General features: G+C 44.8%; 1 protein-coding gene across 3 annotated transcripts in view; it reads left to right on the top strand.

Annotated features, from left to right (window-relative positions):
• LOC147706616 (cell adhesion molecule CEACAM5-like) overlaps nt 1-20,125 on the top strand; it is a 250,203-nt gene extending 230,078 nt beyond the window's left edge. For all 3 annotated transcript variants that reach the window (XM_086933102.1, XM_086933103.1, XM_086933104.1), the window contains one exon: nt 19,360-20,125. In XM_086933102.1, the coding sequence (XP_086789228.1) occupies nt 19,360-19,372 (13 nt within the window). In that variant the 3' untranslated portion in view covers nt 19,373-20,125. The remainder of the gene's footprint in view (nt 1-19,359) is intronic.
• Nucleotides 20,126-20,437: the final 312 nt, after the last annotated feature.

Genomic DNA, 20,437 nt, shown 5'->3' with positions numbered 1-20,437 from the left:
AACCTCAACATAATTTCCTATGCAGACGCCACTCAACTTATCCACCTGCTCACCAAAGGCCCCTCCACCACCAGAACAAACTTCTGCAACGCCATGACCAATGTAGCCCACTGTATGAGAGACAATTGCCTTCAACTCAGTTCTGATAAGACAGATGTGCTGATCTTCGGGAAAAACACTTCTATAACTAACCACAGCTGATGGCCAGCAGAACCCATCCTACACCCAGGCCAACAAATTATGCACAAAATCTAGGCAGCATCCTCGACACTGAACTGACCAGGAAACATGAAAGTCAATGCAGTGGCCTCCTTCTGCTTTCACACCCTCTGCAAGCTCTGCAGAACATTCAGATGGATTCCAGTCAACATCAGAAAGAACATCACTCAGGGCCTCGCCACTAGCCGCCTGATTACAGCAACACACTTTATGCCGGAATCTCCACCTGTCTCCTCAGGAGACTACAGACCATACAGAATGCTGTAGTCAGACTCATCCTGGACCTTTCCAAATGCACCCAACTCACTTCCATCTTGGAAATCTCCACTGGCTCCCCTTCCAGAAGAGATGCCAGTTGAAGATCCTCACGCACACCTACAAAGGCCTACACGATCGAGGACCGTCCTACATGAACCACCGACTAAACTTCCATCTACCTGCAAGACACTTGCGCTCCCTCTCAATAGCCCTTTTGCCCACCCACTGCATTCTTCACAGCTGCAGCGGGGGCCGCACCTTCTCCTACCTTACTGCCAAGACCTGGGACGACCTGCCCCTCCAAACCAAACAAAATGCCCCCTGGCAGACTTCAGAAAGAAACCCAAGACCTGGCTTTTCGATGGATACCTCCCACCCCAGTGCCCAGATACCTCCCAGGGGTGACAGTGCTGTGCTTTACAAATACTGATTGATTGATTGATAACTATAACTAATCTTTAACCTTTGTTTTTTTTAATTTAATTACTGTTGATATAAAAAATATGTTGTGGAGTGTTGTCGAGTGGAGAGTTGTAAAGTATTCTTGTGTAGTGTGATAGAGTAGAGTGGGTTGAAGTGGCATAGAGCTCGTAACTATAACTTATCCTCGACTTTTTTTATTTTTTTTATTTCAGAGTTAAAATAAAAATAAAAGTAGAGAGTCGAGTTGTAAAGTGTATCCATCCTTCGTCTTATCACATTTTTTAAGGTAAAACAATAAAAAGTTAATATTCCCACCAAGGTAGTCTCTTTATATTTACATGCACCACATTCTTTAGTGTCAGCTAACTTTCAAATGTGATGTTTTGCATACTTTGATGCATTCAAAGGATGGCAGGAGGTAAACACTGAGGGGCACAGTTAAAGAATGAAAGATATCAGAAACCAAGAGAATAAAACTCTGTTTGTGATTAATTAATTTTTTGGGGAGCCAATTGATTTGACCTTTGCTGAGTGTGTGTTGTGCTCACTGTGGCAGTGTGGAAGTTTACAAGGAAATCTGTGCTTTTTTTCTGTTATGCGAGTATCGCAACATTATAAACAACTCTGAGGTATAAATCTGTGGTTTAACCTGTAAAAAAGTTGCACAGGTGGACTGATAACAATCCATGAACAATGCATGCTGCAGGCTTGTTTTAGGAACACCCCTGGCAGATACACAGTCCAACACTATTTAATATCTATGTGTCGGACCTTGCTAGTGTCATCAAAGCACACGGGATGAGCCTCACCTCATACGCTGACGACACCCAGCTGGTCTTGGCCATAAAGGGCGATGGACAGGAGGTAGCAGAAAGATTCCAAAGGGGGATGATTGCTATCGGTGAGTGGATGGCAAGAAATTGCCTGAAGCTCAATTCCGATAAAACGGAAGTGGTCATCTTTGGTAACCTTCAGCCAGCCTGGTCGGCAGCTTGGTGGCCATCGGTTCTTGGTGTCCCTCCTACCCCCACCTCTAAGGTTAGAAACCTAGGAGTGACATTTGATGACAAGCTATGTTTCATGGCCCATGCAAACAAGGTGGCAGCTAACGCCCATTTTAAGCTCAAAGTAATAAAAAAGATCATTCCTTACTTACCAGATTCAGCAGCCAAGACGTTAGTCACCTCCTTGGTCCTGTCATCGTTGGATTACTGCAACGGTCTTCTGCTTAATGCACAAAGCAGAGTCACGAAAAAGCTTCAGACTGTGCAGAACGCAGCGGCACGCGTGCTATCCAAAAAACCCAAGTTTACTCCCATCTCGGACACCCTGAAAGATTACCACTGGCTAACCATTCAAAATAGGGCTAAATTCAAAGCATTATGCATAGTTTATAAGACCCTGCAAGATCAAGGACCGCGCTTCCTCAAAAAACTACTAATTCCTTATAACCCGTCTAGAACACTTCGGTCCTCCTCACTGAACCAACTTGTGGTTCAACGAAGTAGAACAGTCTCATGGGGTGATCGCCGCTTTTCTATCGCAGCCCCTAAAATCTGGAACTCCTTACCGAACCACATTAAAATAAGTTCCACGCTCCTCCAGTTCAGAAAGAAACTGAAGACGTGGTTATTCAACCAGTAAACCCAGATACCAATCTGCTGATCAGGGATACACAGCATTGCATACCAGCGCCGAGACGCCTACGGGTATTTGCACGCGCTCTATAAATATCATTAAATAAATAAATAAATAAATTGGAAATCTCTTCCTTTATTAGGTCAAACCCCAGACAGGCGGTTTGCACATAGGGTGTGATGTTATTATCAGCACCTCGACACGTCTGAGCGGCACCCTGGAGAATTTGAGAAATAGTTCCACACTCAGGGTTTACCTTCACCGATAATTTTGTCTGATGGTATCTTTTTTCCTAAATGCATTTTGATGAGGTCACAACTCGCAAAAGAACAGTAATGAACGCACTGCATCAGGAGCAGCGTCTCGTGTGGCACTTATTTTTACATCAGGCACAGGCTAATGAGCGCCATGATTATTTGTCATTTAGGCACCCAGGCCCAGATTATCCAGGTTTTGCATCACCCTTGCATTACTCAAGGGGATGCAGAGTGCCTTAAATCCCAGAATGAGATGTAACATGTCACTCCAGGCCATCTTGCGTACTCCTGCATGGCGTGGTAACCTAGAGAAACTCAAGACATCGCAAGTCACTGCCTTGGACTATTCTATCGGGGTAAGACGTTGTTGTGTACTTCCCATTAATCCATAGGATCTGCCATTGCCGTGCACTTCCTACTGAGCCATAGGATCTGTGCATTGTTTGGACAACAGAAACTAGGGGCTTGGTGTCAAGCCTGATTCCGAAGAACCCAACAGGATATGTTGGCATATCGACCAGCTGGATCACAGTGCCACTGCAACCCCCCTAACCAACCAGGGAACAAATGGTTGCTAGCAACGACTGAACATGACAACCCTGACCCCTCAGGGATCGTGGTAACAGATCAGAACCTTTCGCTCAGACACTCATGCTCACTTGTTCTCAGAGAAGTATACAGAGATTTCACAGTGGACGTTTTCACTGCTATGTCCACATATTGAACGTATTCATCTGGTGTCTCTTCTTCAATTTAAGTGTGAAACTATTTTGTGCGTGCGTCTACAGCTGAGAATGAAACCCAAGAATAAAATACCTCTGTCCTGAATGCTTTGTGTGCCACAACCACAAAGGTAACATATCCACCCGTTGCTGGGACGCCATGTTGTAATAGTTTCATAGCAACTGCCTGGCTGCATTGTTTTGAAATATTTAGAATAGCTGATTGTAATTCAACGTCCTCTCCCTGATCGGCCATTGTAAAAAATAAAAAATAAATAAGTTTTCTATTTAAATTAATTTATTGAAATTTTGTTTATACAATATGGGAATATTTTTAATCCTTCAAGATTTATAAAACCTACAGCCCATACATAGGACCTACCTACTCAGCTGAGGCAGATTCCCTCTTTCTATTATGGACGCCTCCGGTTTAATGTGAGTAGGGGTCTCTGAGAAAGCACAACTGAACTACTCAGATTTGGCCATTAAATAAGTGCCTAACCAATGTTGGCGGTGCCATGTTGTGTAGTTCCTACTAATCCGTAGTACCTGCGCATTATTTGGAGAATATAAACTAAGGGCCTGATTTCGGACATGCCCGCAGGATATGTTGGCGTACAGACCATCTAGCTCCCAGTTTCACTGTAAGCCCCCCTAACCTACCAGAGAGCAAACCGTTTCCAGCAACCACTGAACATGACAATTCTGAACCCTCAGGGATCGTGGAAACAGTTCAGAGCCCTTCGCTCAGACACTCATGCTCGCCTGTTCTCAGAGAAGTGAATAGAGAATACACAGTGGGACGTTTTCATATATTTATTGAACCAGCGTTATTCTTCTATAGAATACTTGGTGCTGCAATGATTAATAGACTGAAGCAGATACATGTGATTACAAGCACCAAAAGCGTGAATAGTAGATATAGTTCCACCATGGTGCGAAAGCAATGTATAAATGCAGGCCTATAAACCAGGCAGTAATTGAGCATACTTCTACGATGTACCTAGAGTCTGTGTAGAGCCAATAATCCCCCCCAAGGGATGATCCAACCCCATTACCTGATGGGTTAGAATTAAGGAGCCCATCTTGGTCACAAATTGGACACCCCTCATGAGATGTCAGACCACTGCGTAGTGCTATCTGAGCATGCAAGCACCCTCGGTGTCAGCGGAAGTGTCTCCTCTGCTAATCTAGCGGGAGGATCTTCTTTTATAATAGAAAGCCGTCTTGTGATGGATCTATAGATAGCCCTGTCATCCCATGTATGAAGCTAGAGAGACCTTTGTACATAGTGCAAAAAGAGACCATGTATATGATGTTCAAGTCATTGTGATAAGATTGTGCGAAGCTAGATGTGTAAATAAGGTTTGTTTCAGGGAAAGTAATCCAACACTGTCACACATGCAAATATGTGCAACAGGTTACTGAGGAAAATGTTATTTGTGAGGACAATGAGGGAAATAAGCTGCTTCACCACATGAGCCTAACTCGGGAATATAACCGCGTTACATGGCTGGTTCTCACGCACCCACCTATGGATTTTGCCGCATTCCCAGATTTAAGAAAACTGGTAAACTTAGGAATGCATCAAAACACAACCGCTGCACAGGGGAGGAGCAACGAGGAGAAATATCTTAATTTTTCCTCCTTGTGTCCTCTTTCTAAGCATGCTGCATTCTGTGATACATTTAGAAAGTGGTAAAAAAAAGCCTTTGTGCTTTCTACAAAAAAACAATCCTGCCTGCAACAGAGGCATCCTTGCACCACGGTGCTAGCGTGCCTGCTTCGGCGCTAGGATGCACTGAGTGCGCCAGTCCAAGCGGAGGACAGGAATGTGCCATAATTTGATATCTATGGGGCATTCCTGCCTTCTCAGTTCTCATGCAGCGCAGCAAGTTGTATTGCTGCGTTGCGTGAAACAATGATAAATCTAAGTGCTTCATGTGCACAAAAAATGATTTGCTGATGCTGAAAAGTAATGCTTTAGGGTATAATGGCAGATACTCAAGTAAATAAATGTTCAATGACTTCCCTCTCAGAATAATCTCAAAAAGCTTTGCAATACCAGCTAATTTAGTTGAAAAATTATTGGTCTGATTTAGATACTGGCGACGGGTTACTCTGTCACAACGGTGGCGGATCCGGTCCATCGAAATATAAATCCCATAGTATAAAGCAGAATTTTTATTTCGGTGGACTCGATATCCAAATCAAGCCCTTTGTTGTCAAATTTATGATCAGGTTCTGTTTTCTCCAAATATTTTTTAAAGGAGGGTCGACCTCTACCCTTTCTCCTGAAGGGAGCCTTGTTCATTTTAGCTTATAAAGATGTGACTGGTATTTTTGCCCTAAGTGCCTCAACCTGAATCACCTTTCGGCATCACCAGTTTTCAGAGAGAATGAAATCAATGTACATCGAGGTCCATTCATTTCCCAGGATCACAAAAATTGGTGAACTGGTAGCTGGGATTTGAACCCAGGCCACCTAACTCCGAGGTCATGCATCAAACAGTGTTTCTGCTCCAGTTCCATGTGGGTAGCATTATACCAAGTAAAATGACAATACAGAGCAAGGAAATTAAAAATGAGAAGAAAAGAAGGAAATACAGATTTAAACAAGCATTTACAATGCAACGGTTTCGCCTTTGCAAAAGTTAGAGCTATTGGCATTGTAAATGACAACATTTTTATTTATGTGTTGGTTTTGAAAACAGATAAATAAATGGCATTGTCATTTACAATGCCAATAGCTTAATCTCTCGCAAATGCCACACACACACACAGAGAGCCCCCCACACAGAGCCCTCCCCACACACAGAGCCCCCCCACACACAGAGCCCCCCCCACACACACAGAGCCCCCCCACACACACACAGCCCCCCACACACAGCCCACCACACACTGAGAGCCCCCCCACACACTGCTGCTGTTTACAAGGAGGGGCCGCATCAACCGAGAGGGTGACATAAGAAATCCATTGAACTAATCCGACGAGCGCTGCCTGGAAGTGTTTAATGTTTTTTCTCAGTTTGTGGAAAACAACTAATATTGGGTCACTGGATATTTAAAAATAAAATAGATGCGACTGACGCCCTGGGGAAGCCGGTCCCTCTGACTCCCAAAGGTGCGCTCCTCAACATATGGGACCCTACGGACTTAACTACAATAGAGCAACGCTGGGCGGACCTAAGCTTCCTTCTATTGAAGCGTGAAATAGCCATGCAATGGGGTTCACCGCACAAGCCGCTCCTGATTAGGTGGGTGGCCGCAATGGACATGTGCATGCTGTCCGAAAAATCGGTTTATAAAACCAGGGGATGTCCCGGAGTCTGGGATAAGAAATGGGGTCGATGGAACGCCTATAGGGGCGAATTATGTACTTCCCCAACGGCAGATGTGGCTATGACCAGGCGTATCATTCCTCAGTAAGTGTGATTGTGCTTGCTTTTGAACCGCGCGTGCTCTATGGCGAGAGGGCTGTCTGCTATTGTTAAGATTAATGTTTCCTCTGCTTCGAATAACCACGTTTTGTTAAAAAATAGAAAATACCATAGACCTATGGATTATCCGGAATAAGACTTTGGCTATTCTATGCATACCTTGCTACCACGCCGCCGGACCTCCGGGGTGTCGGCTGAATGGCTGTGTTTACTCTGAAATTATTGCTTGGTAACTGTGCATACCACAGCCGGCCCTCGGGGTTGTAGGCTCTATGCTGTGTCTATTCGTGATTGTGTAATAAAGGTCTTGGAAGAAATAAATAAAAAAATAAATAAATAAAATAGATGCAGACTTCTTTTTTTTTTACTATTTCTCAAGCGACTTGCCAGCTGAGATGTGAGTGTAGGGAAGCGATTTTTGGGGGACCAATCTAGAAAGTGGTGGGCAATACCTGTTCTATGGCATTGAAGGATTGGTCCTCAGACATAAGCGTGCTCTTTTGGCCTGATTGAGGACCCGTAGACTTCTAGCTGTGGGAAAACATTTGTATGACGGGGCCCACCGGTTGCCAAGATGGACATTGTCAGGCGCTGGAGTAATAAGGAGGCTCTTTCAAGAGAGGCTCTTTCGATAGTGGTATCGAGAGATGTATGCCCCTAGAGCAGGGTTCTCCAAAGTTGGTCCTGGAGGGCCACGTTGTGCCAGATTTTAAGAACTACATTCATCTAAATGGAGATATGCTAAAAATCTGGAATCTTTCCAGGACCGACTTTGCAGAACCCTGTCCTGGATGTTCCGGTATACCGAACTACAGGTGGCCCAACCAAAGCACGATTAAATACTCTGCAATCGAACCCACTGGGACTTTACATTCAGGAGCCATGGATTGAAAAACAAAAGGTTTAACTTGAAAGTGTACATTAGCACATCCTCAGTAGCCACGTTACACATTTGTTTTCCAACACTACAACATCCTTTGCCCCCTTTCCTTACATTTGCATGCCTGCCACCACTCCTCTGTCATGTCTGCGAAGTCTCCAAGTCCTGTTTTCCCAGTTTCAGTGTTTATGTTCTTTCCGAGACTTTCCCTGGAAATGCACCATCATCGCCACTCCTGCTGGCAGTCAGAGCAAGAAGACAAACATTGGATGGGCATAAAATCTTGAACTTCCTCTTCAGAGAAGGAGGGTGGTATACCTGTCGAGCACTGCGGCCATGTTTCCACCCCTAGGGCTTCAGGAACACCAAATCCCCACTTTAAATTCTCCAAAGCGCCTCGAGGCACCCTGGTTAACAATGAGAGCTATACAAATCTAACTAATCACTTAGATATGTACAGTACAAGACCTGCAATAATGAAGTTTTAGATCGAAAAAAGACAATGTATTCTCCTCCCAACAGCCCAAACTTTCCAGTGGAAAAGCACAGTAAGTCTACCTCCTGCTGGCAGTGTCAGCAGAAAACCACATATTGAATGGGCAAGTCTCCAGCATCGTGCGCACTCGCTAAATTATCTTAAGGGCAACAAGCGAGTTGACTGGTAGATGGAGAAATACACAAACACAGCAACGACGACCATAGCCATAAATAGGGCACAAACTCAAATATTAACACATACCTAATACAATTACAACCCATACATTAAAAAACGCACCTTCTCCCCACCGTCCAAAACCGGTCCTTGAAAGACACGGGAGCTGGCAGTCTCAACAGAAAGCCAAACATTGAACGTATTGTACTCTACTGTAAACATTTGATGGCCAGGTGAGATCTAATTTCCTAGCAGCCAAAGAGCCAACCGAGGTTTATGTTCTCTGGCTTATTTAGCTCCGTGAACCCAATGTGTTCAAATGTTTTTATCTGTTTGTCTGACAGTAACGTCCAATGTTTTTTTTCCCCACACCTGAGTGAGAGCACTGCCATTTGAAGATACTCCTGGAGCTAATGCATGGCACACCTCTACACTTTAATATCAATTAGTCCAAAACGAAGGGCATTTTCTTCCATTAACCATAATTGACCTTCATATTCCATTAACGCCCCCCCCCCCTTCCCCTCCCTAAAGGTGGCTAGCCAGAGGGTCTCCCCGGTAAATGTAAAAGTCAATGCAGGCACTCCCAAGGTCACAAACTCCACGAAACCATGGCAACCCCGCAATCGGCGCACCTCCCCAGCTGCCCCTCATTGACACAGGCGCGTCATTAAGGTAACGACCTTTCCCCTGCCCTAATCTCCACGTGCCTGCTGCACCTGGCATCAAACCGCGCGCGCAATCCAACAGCTTTATTTATCGCGTCGGGGGCAGGTTTTATTCAGTTTATTATGATAATAGTGGTTTTGACGACAGGTCAATATTCCCGTTTAATTCATTATGCCTATTAAAATTGACAACTTGAACTTTTGTAACTTTACTAGTAGTTCAACATTTAAAAATTGAAGTGCAGAGGGGCATTTTACCATACAAAATCCGATAAGCGGTAGCTGCGACAAAGCAGTGCGAACTGTGCGAGAGAGGTCGTGTAACAGAATTCGGCTTTATTTGACCGGCATACAATGATAAGCAGAAGCGTCGAGTCTTCCAATGACATGAAAACCAAGCACACAAAAAATCAGGGCGTAGTTTGTTCAATAAGATTGGGGGGGGGGGGGGTTATAATTTGCAACAATCACGCGAGCTTAATTAGGCAGGGCACATAAGAGGGACTAATGGGTCAGTGGTAAAGCAGACAAATGTGGATTGGCAGGGGTAGTAAATAAGAAAAAAAAATATTTTGTAAAATAACCAATATTTTTGAAGACTTTCAAAGCAGCGAGGGAGAGAGCGTGCGTGGTTATGTAAATTCTTGGCGAAATACGACAGACCCTTCACCATACCCGGCTGAAAGCAGCTGCACTCAACTATTTGCCATAAAATATATTTATTGGGGAGGGGAGGGGAGGGGGGGGGGACACCCACCCAAAAAACCTGAAGCTACGCCCTTGTAAAAAAAAAAAAAAATAGTGATTATAGAAACGGTGCATCTCCCTTTCACCCACCTTTGCTTCTATCCATATTGAATCCCCCCCCCCTCGCTGCCTCTTTCCCTCATCCTAGTTTTTGTCTTTCTTTTATCATGTTTCTCTGTCACGGTCCGTTTTTCTCTCTCTTCTTTTTCCGTGTTTCAGTCGATAGCCCTCCCTACTCTAACCGTTGAAAGTGCGCGTGTTTTGCTAAAAAGTACCAAACACGAGTTCGTGTTTAACTATGCAGCCGTTGGCTCAGTGAGCTACTAGTGGTCTGTGGCCGACCCCATGCTCACAGTTTCAAAGTTAGAGGGTTTACTCAGCATTTCATCCTTCCGACATCGATAAAATGAGTACCACTGAGTTGATAACACTAACCACCTGTTATTCAGCCACACGACCTGTGGGATGAACGTGCACTTTACAAACATTTAAAATTACATTCACAGCGCTTACTATCCTGACGAGGCGGTGACATACAAGTTATGCTTATTTATGCACGGAGTGTTAAAGGTAACGGGCATACAACCTGTGGAGCGGCGGGGACGGTGACACGGACAGCTGCCTTCCTCAGCGTGTGGAGACGTCTTTGTCCACGTCTGTGGTTATATTAAGTTACCGCCCACAGACCGTTTCCCGGAAGTTAGACTGGTAGTTTGGTAGGGTGGGAATTGCCTCAGCCCCTGCTCCCTGACTGCGTCACTTGTGTGTTGTTCTTTGTTCTTATTGTGCACTTTGAGTTATGCACCAATCATAAACTCATAAACACTTTAATGGCAGGGTCATACCGTGGCTGTCAGCCCTTTTGTGTGGGTTTCATTTGTGTAACTGAAGCTAATTAATGTATGTGGCGTTTCAATAAATTGTGCAGAAAGGTGAACTCTAGTTAAATCTCACATTACGGCATATTTCATTTAAATCTTCGTCTGTTCAGTAGTGGAATTACTTTTTTTAGGTGGTAAATTAACAGAATTAACAAGTCAGGTCCCGGGCCGGCATCCAATCACAGCGCGGCCCGGGAATGACGTCACGGGGGTGTCCCGGGCCGGCAGCCAATCGCAGCGCGGCCCGGGACAAAGGGGCGGGGCTTAAAAAAAGCACCAGAAACGCCCCCGAATCGCGTTTTCAAGAGAAAGCGCGATTGACAGCCTCTGTCTCCCAATGGCTAGCCTCCATTTATGGAGCTAGCCAATGAGAGGCAGAGGCGGGGCCGACGTCCCTACTGAAAACAAAAGTTTTCGAACTGGGAGGGGCTATGCCCCTCGCCAGGTCGAAACCTAAAAAGCGATGAAGGTAGTGAAGATGACAACACCAGGAGACCCCTCAAGTTGTCCGGTGCTGTACATCAATAGTTAGTCAGTGAGTTTACTCTTCACGTCTTGTTGAATGGATCGCGCGTCCATCAGTACATTCCTTGAAACTCCCCAAAGACTCTTCTCAAGGGCTGCACTCAGTGGCGGCTCACCGTAGGGAATTCTGCAGGGTGGTGAGGCGGGGCGGGGGGAGGGGCAAGTTGGGGGTAGTGGACTTGGACCTACGACAGACAAGACTCAGAGTAAGGCTACTCTGAGTTCTGTCCTTTGTAAGTCTGAGTCCACTACACCCCGCCCAGCACCTCCCCCGCCCATCGCTCCACAGCACTCCCTCGGTGAGCTGCCACTGGCTGCACTGATTCAAGTTATATGATGCCAGGAAAACTGACAGTTGCTCCCGCAACTCCCATTGTTTATATTAATAACACAGGAAACTGCTTCTGGTATGCCCTCTGCCTCCCTGCGTGTTGGTCTCTTTGAAAAAGTCATACTAATGACTATTGACTCAGCAGGCTTTGGTTTCAGTGGTTAGGCACATGAACATGGGACAGTGGGGTCTGGGTGGCAGTGTGAGGGCATGGGGTCCCTCAGGGTTCTTTGCCAGGCCTCCACCCCCCTCTAATACACCAATTACTACTGTTGGGAAAATATTCTTCAATCAATATTTAGGATACTATCCTATGCATGTGTTAAGTATAAAGACTATAGAGTATAGGCAGTTTCCCTACCATACCCAACTCCACAGATATAAGAAACAACTGAGCATTTCTAATTGCTTGAAAACATTAGTGAAAACCTATGTTGGAAAGTCATTTGGATTAAAGTTTTTCCAAACCATTCAAAGTCAGTTCAGTTCAAGCAAGCTTTATTCGACGTTTGTCATAAAAGCATATACCATACATATAAAAGTACATGTATAAAATTCAATACATAAAACCAGATTAAAATCCAGATTATAAGAATTCATAAAATATATAGATAAAATCATTCCATTGCCAATACAAATGTGGGTAATATTATTACACAATAGTTAACAACGATACTTGGCCTACAAGGTTAACTAATGTATTATGCTTTCAGCAAACGGGCTCTAATCGTCCATGCCCAGCCTAGAAATCTCGCCACCGCTATATACACAAACATATTAGGGCTGGTGCAAATGATTCTAACTGCAACCAATCCTCTCCTTGTTCCCAATAACCTACACATTGGTCGTAGCCACTTTCGACGGGGCACCGCATACATTGGGCACTCAAACAAAAGATGGCCAATGGTTTCTGGAACATCTGAGGAAGCCGGACAAGCCACCTTGCCCCCACTAGTCCATCTATTAGAGAATGACCTTACCGGTAAGCTTCCCACTCTTAGCTGGAAGTAGAGCTTACGGTCAAGGGGCTTCATAATGACATCCCAGAATTCCTTAAGTTTGGGACAATCCTTAATTTCTAGAAATAATCCAACAAGAGAATGTGAAGGGGTGGTACTGAAAACCTTTGTAGCCACCAAGTTCCAGTACAAGTTCTTAAGTACCTTCTTTGGTGGGAACCTAGCGTGCAATGGATCTTCCCACAATTCCCCTAGTCGTTTAAGAGATTCTGAATATGTCCCAACCATTTGACTTTCCGGGAGCCATCACTTTTAACTACGTCCTGCAGCCCCCTGGTATATGTATCCAGTTCATGTGTGGTCCAAATCCGCCGCCAATATAGAATTGGGCGGAAGGATGCAATTAGAGCTATTGGTGTTATACCCAGGTCATAAAATAGGGGATTCAGTGGGGTGCTCTGGGGTAACCTTATTAGTTTTCTGAGAAATGTGTTTTCGGAAACAGTCATCCCCTTTAGCTTTTCATTTCCCCACATCTCCACACCGTACAAAATGGAACTAACTACCTTACCATTATAAACCGATAACACCAGAGTTATTGGGTTAGTCAAATACCTGGAGTGTTCTAGGCTCAAAGCTCCGGAGAGCTGGCGATGCTTCAGGGTGGCCAAATCAATCTGCTGTCTCCAGGATAAGTCCTGTTAAATGCAGACACCCAGATAGTTAAATGCCTGTACCTTCTCAAGAGGCCCATTACTCATATATACAGTACCCCTGTTGGCATTAGGCGTATTAAAAGACATGTACTTAGATATAAGAACATTAACTTCCAAACCACGAGCGACACAGAAGTCCTCGAAAATTAACAAAGCCTTCTGTAGCCCGCTCGGGGTTTTTAATACTAAAAGACAATCGTCTGCACACATTAATATAGGAATTTTTGCTCTTTCAAGAATAGGTGCATCGACATTAGAACCAATTAGAATTTTGGCAACATCATTTATATATAAAGAAAAAAACGTTGGAGCCAGGACACAACCTTGGCACACACCTGTTTCAACTGGGAACTGAGATGTGACATTGCCAGGACTACCCCACCTAATCTGGGCAAAATTCTCCTGATGAAGCTCTCTAATTAGAGACAAGATGTCCCCTGGCATACCCATGTCGTTAAGCACTTTCCACAGCATTTGGAGCGGGACCAAATCAAATGCTGCCCTTAAATCTATAAACTATTCAGAAAAGGGGGTGGTGATGGACAGAGTATTCTGAATTATGCAGAACACTCGTACCCAGTCCAAAGATCAGGGCTTGATCAGTCACCGTTTTTTTAGCTCACTGCACCATCCCAGCTCAGAACCTGGCTATATGCAAATGAGTCTGTCCCTGGCCCAGTGCATCATGAGAACAGGGCAGACCAAACTACCAAGCCAATTCTTTCACTGGAAAGGAAACAAGCTTCCGGGGACCGGTTTCTGGCATTTCAGCCGTCTTCGGCCCGGCTTGCTTGAATCATGATGGTGCAGTGAGCAAGGGACTCACATCTGAGTATACCCTTCCACGCTTATGGTGGACAAAACGATTCAGAAAAAGGGGGTGGGGATGGACAGAGTATTCTGAATTAAGCAGAACACTCCTACCCAGTCCAAAGATCAGGGCTTGATCCATCACCGTTTTTTAGTTCACTGCACCATCCCAGCTCAGAACCTGGCTATATGCAAATTAGTCTGTCCCTGGCCCAGTGCATCATGGGAACAGGGCAGACCAAACTACCAAGCCAATTCTTTCACTGGAAAGGAAACAAGCTTCCGGGGACCGGCTTCTGGCATTTCAGCCGTCTTCGGCCCGGCTTGCTTGAATCCTGACTGCTGAAATGCCAGAAACCGGTCCCCGGAAGCTTGACTCCGTTCCGGTGAAGAATTGGCTTGGTAGTTTGGTCTGCCCTGTTCCCATGAGGCACTGGGTCAGACTAATTTGCATATAGCCAGGTTCTGAACTGGGGCGATGCAGTGAGCTAAATAACGGTAATGGATCAAGCCCTGATCTCTTGACTGGGTAAGAGTGGTCTGCTTAATTCAGACACTCTGTTCATCACCACCCCCTTTCTGCTTAAATCTATAAAAGCAGCATAAAGGCTGCCATTACTAATTAGCACGGTCTTCCAGTATAACATAGAAAAATGCATAACCTGATCAACTGTGCTAACGGAAGTTCTAAAGCCAGCCTGCAAATGAGACAGTATACGAAGATCCCTTTCCCGAACCCGAACCTTATTTAAAATGAGCCCTACCAATGATCTTCTGGGTAGTGTCGATCAAACTAATTGGTCGATAATTTCCAGGCTGGGACTTATCCCCTTTCTTATAAACTGGGATTATTTCGGCCCCTTTCCATGAGTGGGGAATCGGTGCTCCCCCAGCAACCGCATTCGCCAATAATAGTATATATAAGCCCCAAGAGTTTTTATCTTGTAGGAATAGATCAGCTGGGATGCCGTCAATTCCTGGTGCTCTACCAGGAACAACGACATCCAGAGCCAGCTGAACGTCCCTCAAAGTAAATGGATCCTCCAAAAAGGGGACAAAAGATACCTCTATGGAAGGATCTTGGGCGTCTCCCATCGCAAACTGTGGTTTGAAATGGGATACCCATTTATCATGCGGGACCCAGTTCTGTGGCTTATCAATGTTACTATCCGCACCCCACTTGTAGACACTCCAAAACTTTCTGGGATCTTTATGGCGTCCTGCTTCTTGTAGGTCTAGCCACCTCTGCTCATCCCATGTACGTTTGGATTTAAAGACAGCAGATTTATACGCCGCCCTAGTTATACGTAGATTCTCACTCGAGCCACTTTTAAGGGCTCTAGCTAGTTCCAACCGAGCCTGTCTATATTCTATTGAGTACCAACGTGGAGAGTGGAAGTTACAAGGACCACTTTGTTGAGAGGGCTTGACAAACAGCGTTCGCAGGTCCTGGTTCCACTTTCAATACTGGTAGTTGAGCACTCCTCACTCACTACACTCTTCAGGTCACTTGTTGCCTGGGTAAGCTTGCTATCTATAAAATCAATATTATCCTGAATGACTGCGACTTTAGACCAGCGGACATGGTGCATATCATTAGTAATAACAACGTCTACTGGAGAGGTGGTATCAGTCACCCTTTCCCGAGTAACTGATGGTTCCCAATATGATATTTTTGCCGATAGGGGGTTATGATCGCTCTCTACTCTATCTATAATTTGCATGTCCTGCAGATACCTCCACAGGCTCAAGCTAACAAGAATATAATCTATATTCCTATATGTATTAGCCCCACTTTTATCACCTGGTGTTCTATCATTGGCGGATCTAACTCCTTTATTTAGACAGAGTGAATTAAGCTGTATAGCAATTTGTGTCCACCTTTTTAAGGGGACTAGATCCAATTTAGGAACCCCCCATGCCCTATCTTCTTCATCTGAAAGGTTCCAGTTGTCATTCAGGAGAGGCTCAAAAGTTACATTAAAATCTCCTCCTATAATAATATTAGAAAGGAGACAGTTACTCTCTAAATGTTCTTCCAGAAGTGTTAAAATTTCCGAGTTCCTTCCCCCGGTACTTCTGGCGTATACGTTATATATATGAATAGGGTCTCGGTTCACAAACTCCAATGTAAGGGCCTGGAGATCCCTATGATTAGTGGGTAATATCTTGACCATTACAGCAAGATCTTGGTTGATCCAGATTGTCAGGCCACCTGACGGTCGACCTTTCCCTTTATTTTCCGCTAAGATTCCATAATTTAGATAGCCCGGGAAATGCAACTGCTCCAGAGCCCAGGTTTCCTGGAATAAGCATATTTCATGTCGGCTGATAAAGGAAGCCCACTCCGGGGAATCCATTTTCGTTCTCAGACCAGCAATGTTCCATGAAAGAACTGATCCAGTAAGTACAGGTGGTTCTATACCTTTGGGAATCTCATGGGTGATAACTAATGCTTTATTCTGTACAGATACATGCCCTTGGAGCGGAGATTCTGAAAAAGGTGAAGTGGGGCCCATTAGAGTAATTAATGCATGATCTGGGACCTCATCACTACTCGTCTCCCTGGGTGTTACTTTTCCAATCTGGGTCTGAAGTCAATCGTTATTCTCCAATCCCGAACAGGCTATACCTGCACTCCTCTCAGGGATATCTCTGTTCAGTATCCTTCTCTGATAGGGTTGTGATCTCATTTGAATCCGGGAGTTATCTGGAGAACAGGTTCTATATTCCAGGGCCAGGAGATCCTCCTCTATCCTCGGGTTTTTTAGAACCACCTCAATACAATCGTCAGTATCGCCTGGTGATGTGATTCTTGTGGTTTTTACAATATCCTCCCTGATAACAGACCTACACCCCCTAATGTGCCTAATCCAATGAATTACCTTATTCGTTAGGGAATCCGGGGTCTCATGGCCTCGTCCTATAGGTATTTTTGGGACATTCACCATATACACAGCCTGTATGCGGTTTTGGTCATCGTTACGGTAAAGTTGATATGGATTCAGGGAATATGATCTTAATTCTTGCCGGCAGCTATCTTTTATGCTCTTGCCAATGCTAGCTCCAGCCACTGGCATTACATTTGGCTTTAAGATCATTCTTTTGGGCGAATTTGCCAAATTTTTCTCCCTTACATTCGACTTGCCTATGGATTGCGTGGTCCCCCTTTCTTTCCTCACCAACGGACTGCATATAGGTGGTGTGGAGGTCAAAGGGGCAGATGGAACAAATACTTTCCCTCCAACCACGCTCTTGTTTATTGGGCCTGACGGGCAAGCTTTTGTAAAATTAAGTGAGCATTGCCCAGAATTATTTTTTAAGGTATTAACTGTGGCAGTCAGAAGATCAACTTTAGTTTGCAATGACTCAACCAAACCGCAAAGTTGAATAATAATTGCACACAGTGGGTTGGCTGTTATCTCAGGGGACATATGCACACCAATAGTTCCTGATGAAGATAGGGAATTTTCAATAGGGGGGGCAATCATCGAGGTTCCTACTGCATTGTCACTCTCCATCTGAGACAAAACAGAGAACCTATTGTTAGTAGATAAGGGTTCTAGATCATCAACACTGACATCATGTTCTACAGGTGGATACGGCTGATCTATACTTATCTCCTTCTCATCAGTAATTACAATAGTTGTCCCTCCCCCACAGCAGTTTTACTTAGAAACATATCAGGAATAGTTACCACCCCCTTATCCTGCCTTTTGCCCGTGTTGGTCCCAGGTTTCACCATATCCTCACATGTTTGCTCAACAATTTTGGGAGCTTGAGTCAGTATATCCCCACAGTCTTGTATCAGATCATCTATTCGATCCATGACACAATTAGCTCCTGCATGGGAGGGCCGCATGCCGGATGACTTAGATTTACTTTTTCTGGCTTTTTTCCCACCTTTAGGTGCTCCCCCTACTACTTCGCCAGAATCCTCAGTCAGTTTCCGCTTCCCCATGCTTCTGGATAACTTGTCCGTGCAGTTAAATGTTAATAATAACACAGAGTACCTTGGTTGTGGATGAAAGGGGATTGGCCCAGCCCTGTCACCTCCTGTCCCGGACTGTCCGCCCTTTGTCCGGGCTTCGTCCCGCGATGCGTCCCGCGCTGCGTGACCCGGAAACTGATTATATTCTATCCTTAATTAAGGGGCGGTCATCCACTCAGGTGGGCAGGCGGGCTACCGCAGGGACTCCTGGAGTCCCGTGCGCTGATGTATTCACTGAGCCCCGCGATTTCTACCAGCCTTGGGCACTCCGATTAGCTTCTCTTTACTCCCCCTGCCTGGGGAGACAGCAACTCTGAATTCTGTGAGCAGGAGGGGTCAACTTGCAGCACACACTGATAGTAAAGGCTGAAAGGGATCTGCCCTTGGCATCTGTAGCAGGAATGTGGAATTTGAGGATGGACGTTAAACTCGCATGGGGTGGTCTTAATAAACTAACATCACTTTCCCAAAAGTGAGCACTGCCAAGAGACCAGCCGTGTGGCCTTCCTAGACAAGAACAGGATAACTGTATACAAGAGCAGTAGCTGATGGAAGCAGAAAAATGCAACTGCTCCAGGCTGCTTCCCAAGAGGAAATCAGAGAACTTAGTGGCATTGAGAGGGTTTTACCTCTCATCGACTGTGTTGGAAATTGTAGCAGAGAAGCACGCAAAGCCATCACCCAGTAAGGATCCTGGTGGGCACAGGTTTTGTTATATTTAGTATACCCTCTAAGGTCCTTAACCTGTAATGGAGGGAAATATAGACCCCTTCAGGAGTGTTATTCAGCATGAGATCCCAAGAAAACAAAATACAAATGGGCAGATAGCAGGTGTAGCACAAAAAAAGGAAAATCATTGAGAACATTCAGGTTACGGAGCCCCCCCAAACTCCAGGGAAAGAGGAATTTCACCTGGAGAACAAGCAGTCTAATTACAGGAGTGCTTGAAACCACACTCTGGACAGGCAGAGTCTGAAAACATGGAACGGTGTCTCCGTTGTCTATTCTTCCCCTCGCTTAGAATCAGCCTACAAGGGCACAAAGTTAAGAATTTAATAAAATACATTTAAAACCTTGGAAGCACATGGGGTTCAAATGATAGCTGGGCCCTCCTATCACAATATGGTTCATTAATTGCTTAAAAACATATGCAACCACCTATAATGTTGTTCTAAGCTCCTGACTAACCCCAAATTTAGGCTAAGAAGTGTCTTCATGCTCTCTTTTGTTTCTTCCTCACAGGCCCCAGAACTGACCACAGCATTTGCGCAGCTGACCCTATCCGATGAACTGAATTCCTCCTACTGCTGATACTCTGTACGACCTTCTCTGATACATTGAATAGGTGCTACCGCTGATACCATGAGTGACTCAAACGCATTGAAAACCTCCTACGACTGATACTATGCGTGACCCTCTATGATACGTTGAATTGGTCCTGCGGTGATACTATGAACAACCCTCTCTGATACACTGAATACCCCTGCCGTGTATTTCTTAAAGGTAGTGTGCTACCTTTGCTTGAACAGGCTTGTTTTTGTGCTATACATTTATTTTAGAAATAGTCTGTACATGTTTTATTATTCAGTTCTTCTGCTGGGAATTTATACAGAACATTTCCTAAAAGGTAAAAAAAAAACTGTGCAGTCTTTGCTCTGTGGTCGGATAAATCTTATCATAAAAAACAAAATTTGCCATTTTGAAAACAGAGAGGACACATGCAAAGGTTCTTAGACGAGAAAGAGCTCTGCTCCCTGGGATGTAATACAACTCCCTATGTATGCCAGGGATGGGGCACCTTCACAAGTCCCAGCGATCTCTGAAACATCACTGTGCTTCGGTAGTGAGGTTAGGTTTAGGCACCACTGTCTTCCAATATTCCAGGCCTTTTAATTGAGTACAGTTTGTTAATTATGCTAATCACATTTTTGACTTTCGTATGTCTTTTAATTGCAGAGCAGCTATTGCAAAATAGAGCATAATAGTTTCAATAAATATTGTAAGCTTTATTTGTGTCTCTTTTCTGTGCATTGTGGATACATATGAGTTAGCTCATGAACAGTGATTGCCTGTTACCGGGATGCCTGAAAGGGTTTAGAGTGTGTGTTCTGGGGCGCCAACTTACCTGTTACTCTGTAACGGTTGGTAGGGCAGGTGCGGTACTATGAGCTAGTCTTGATTTGGGCTCAGAGGTACTGATGTGGTATGGTGACTCACTTCCAACAAACTGATGTTCTGTGGCCCCAGGCATAGTTCCGTTTCTAAGCGGAATCCCTGCAACAACCCTGTCTGATACATTGAATACATTCTGCTTGTAATA

Source organism: Lissotriton vulgaris, chromosome 7 (genome assembly GCF_964263255.1).
Source record: "Lissotriton vulgaris chromosome 7, aLisVul1.2, whole genome shotgun sequence".
NCBI lineage: Eukaryota > Metazoa > Chordata > Amphibia > Caudata > Salamandridae > Lissotriton > Lissotriton vulgaris.
Note: the sequence above shows the minus strand (reverse complement) of the source record. Positions and strands in the feature narration are given on the sequence as shown.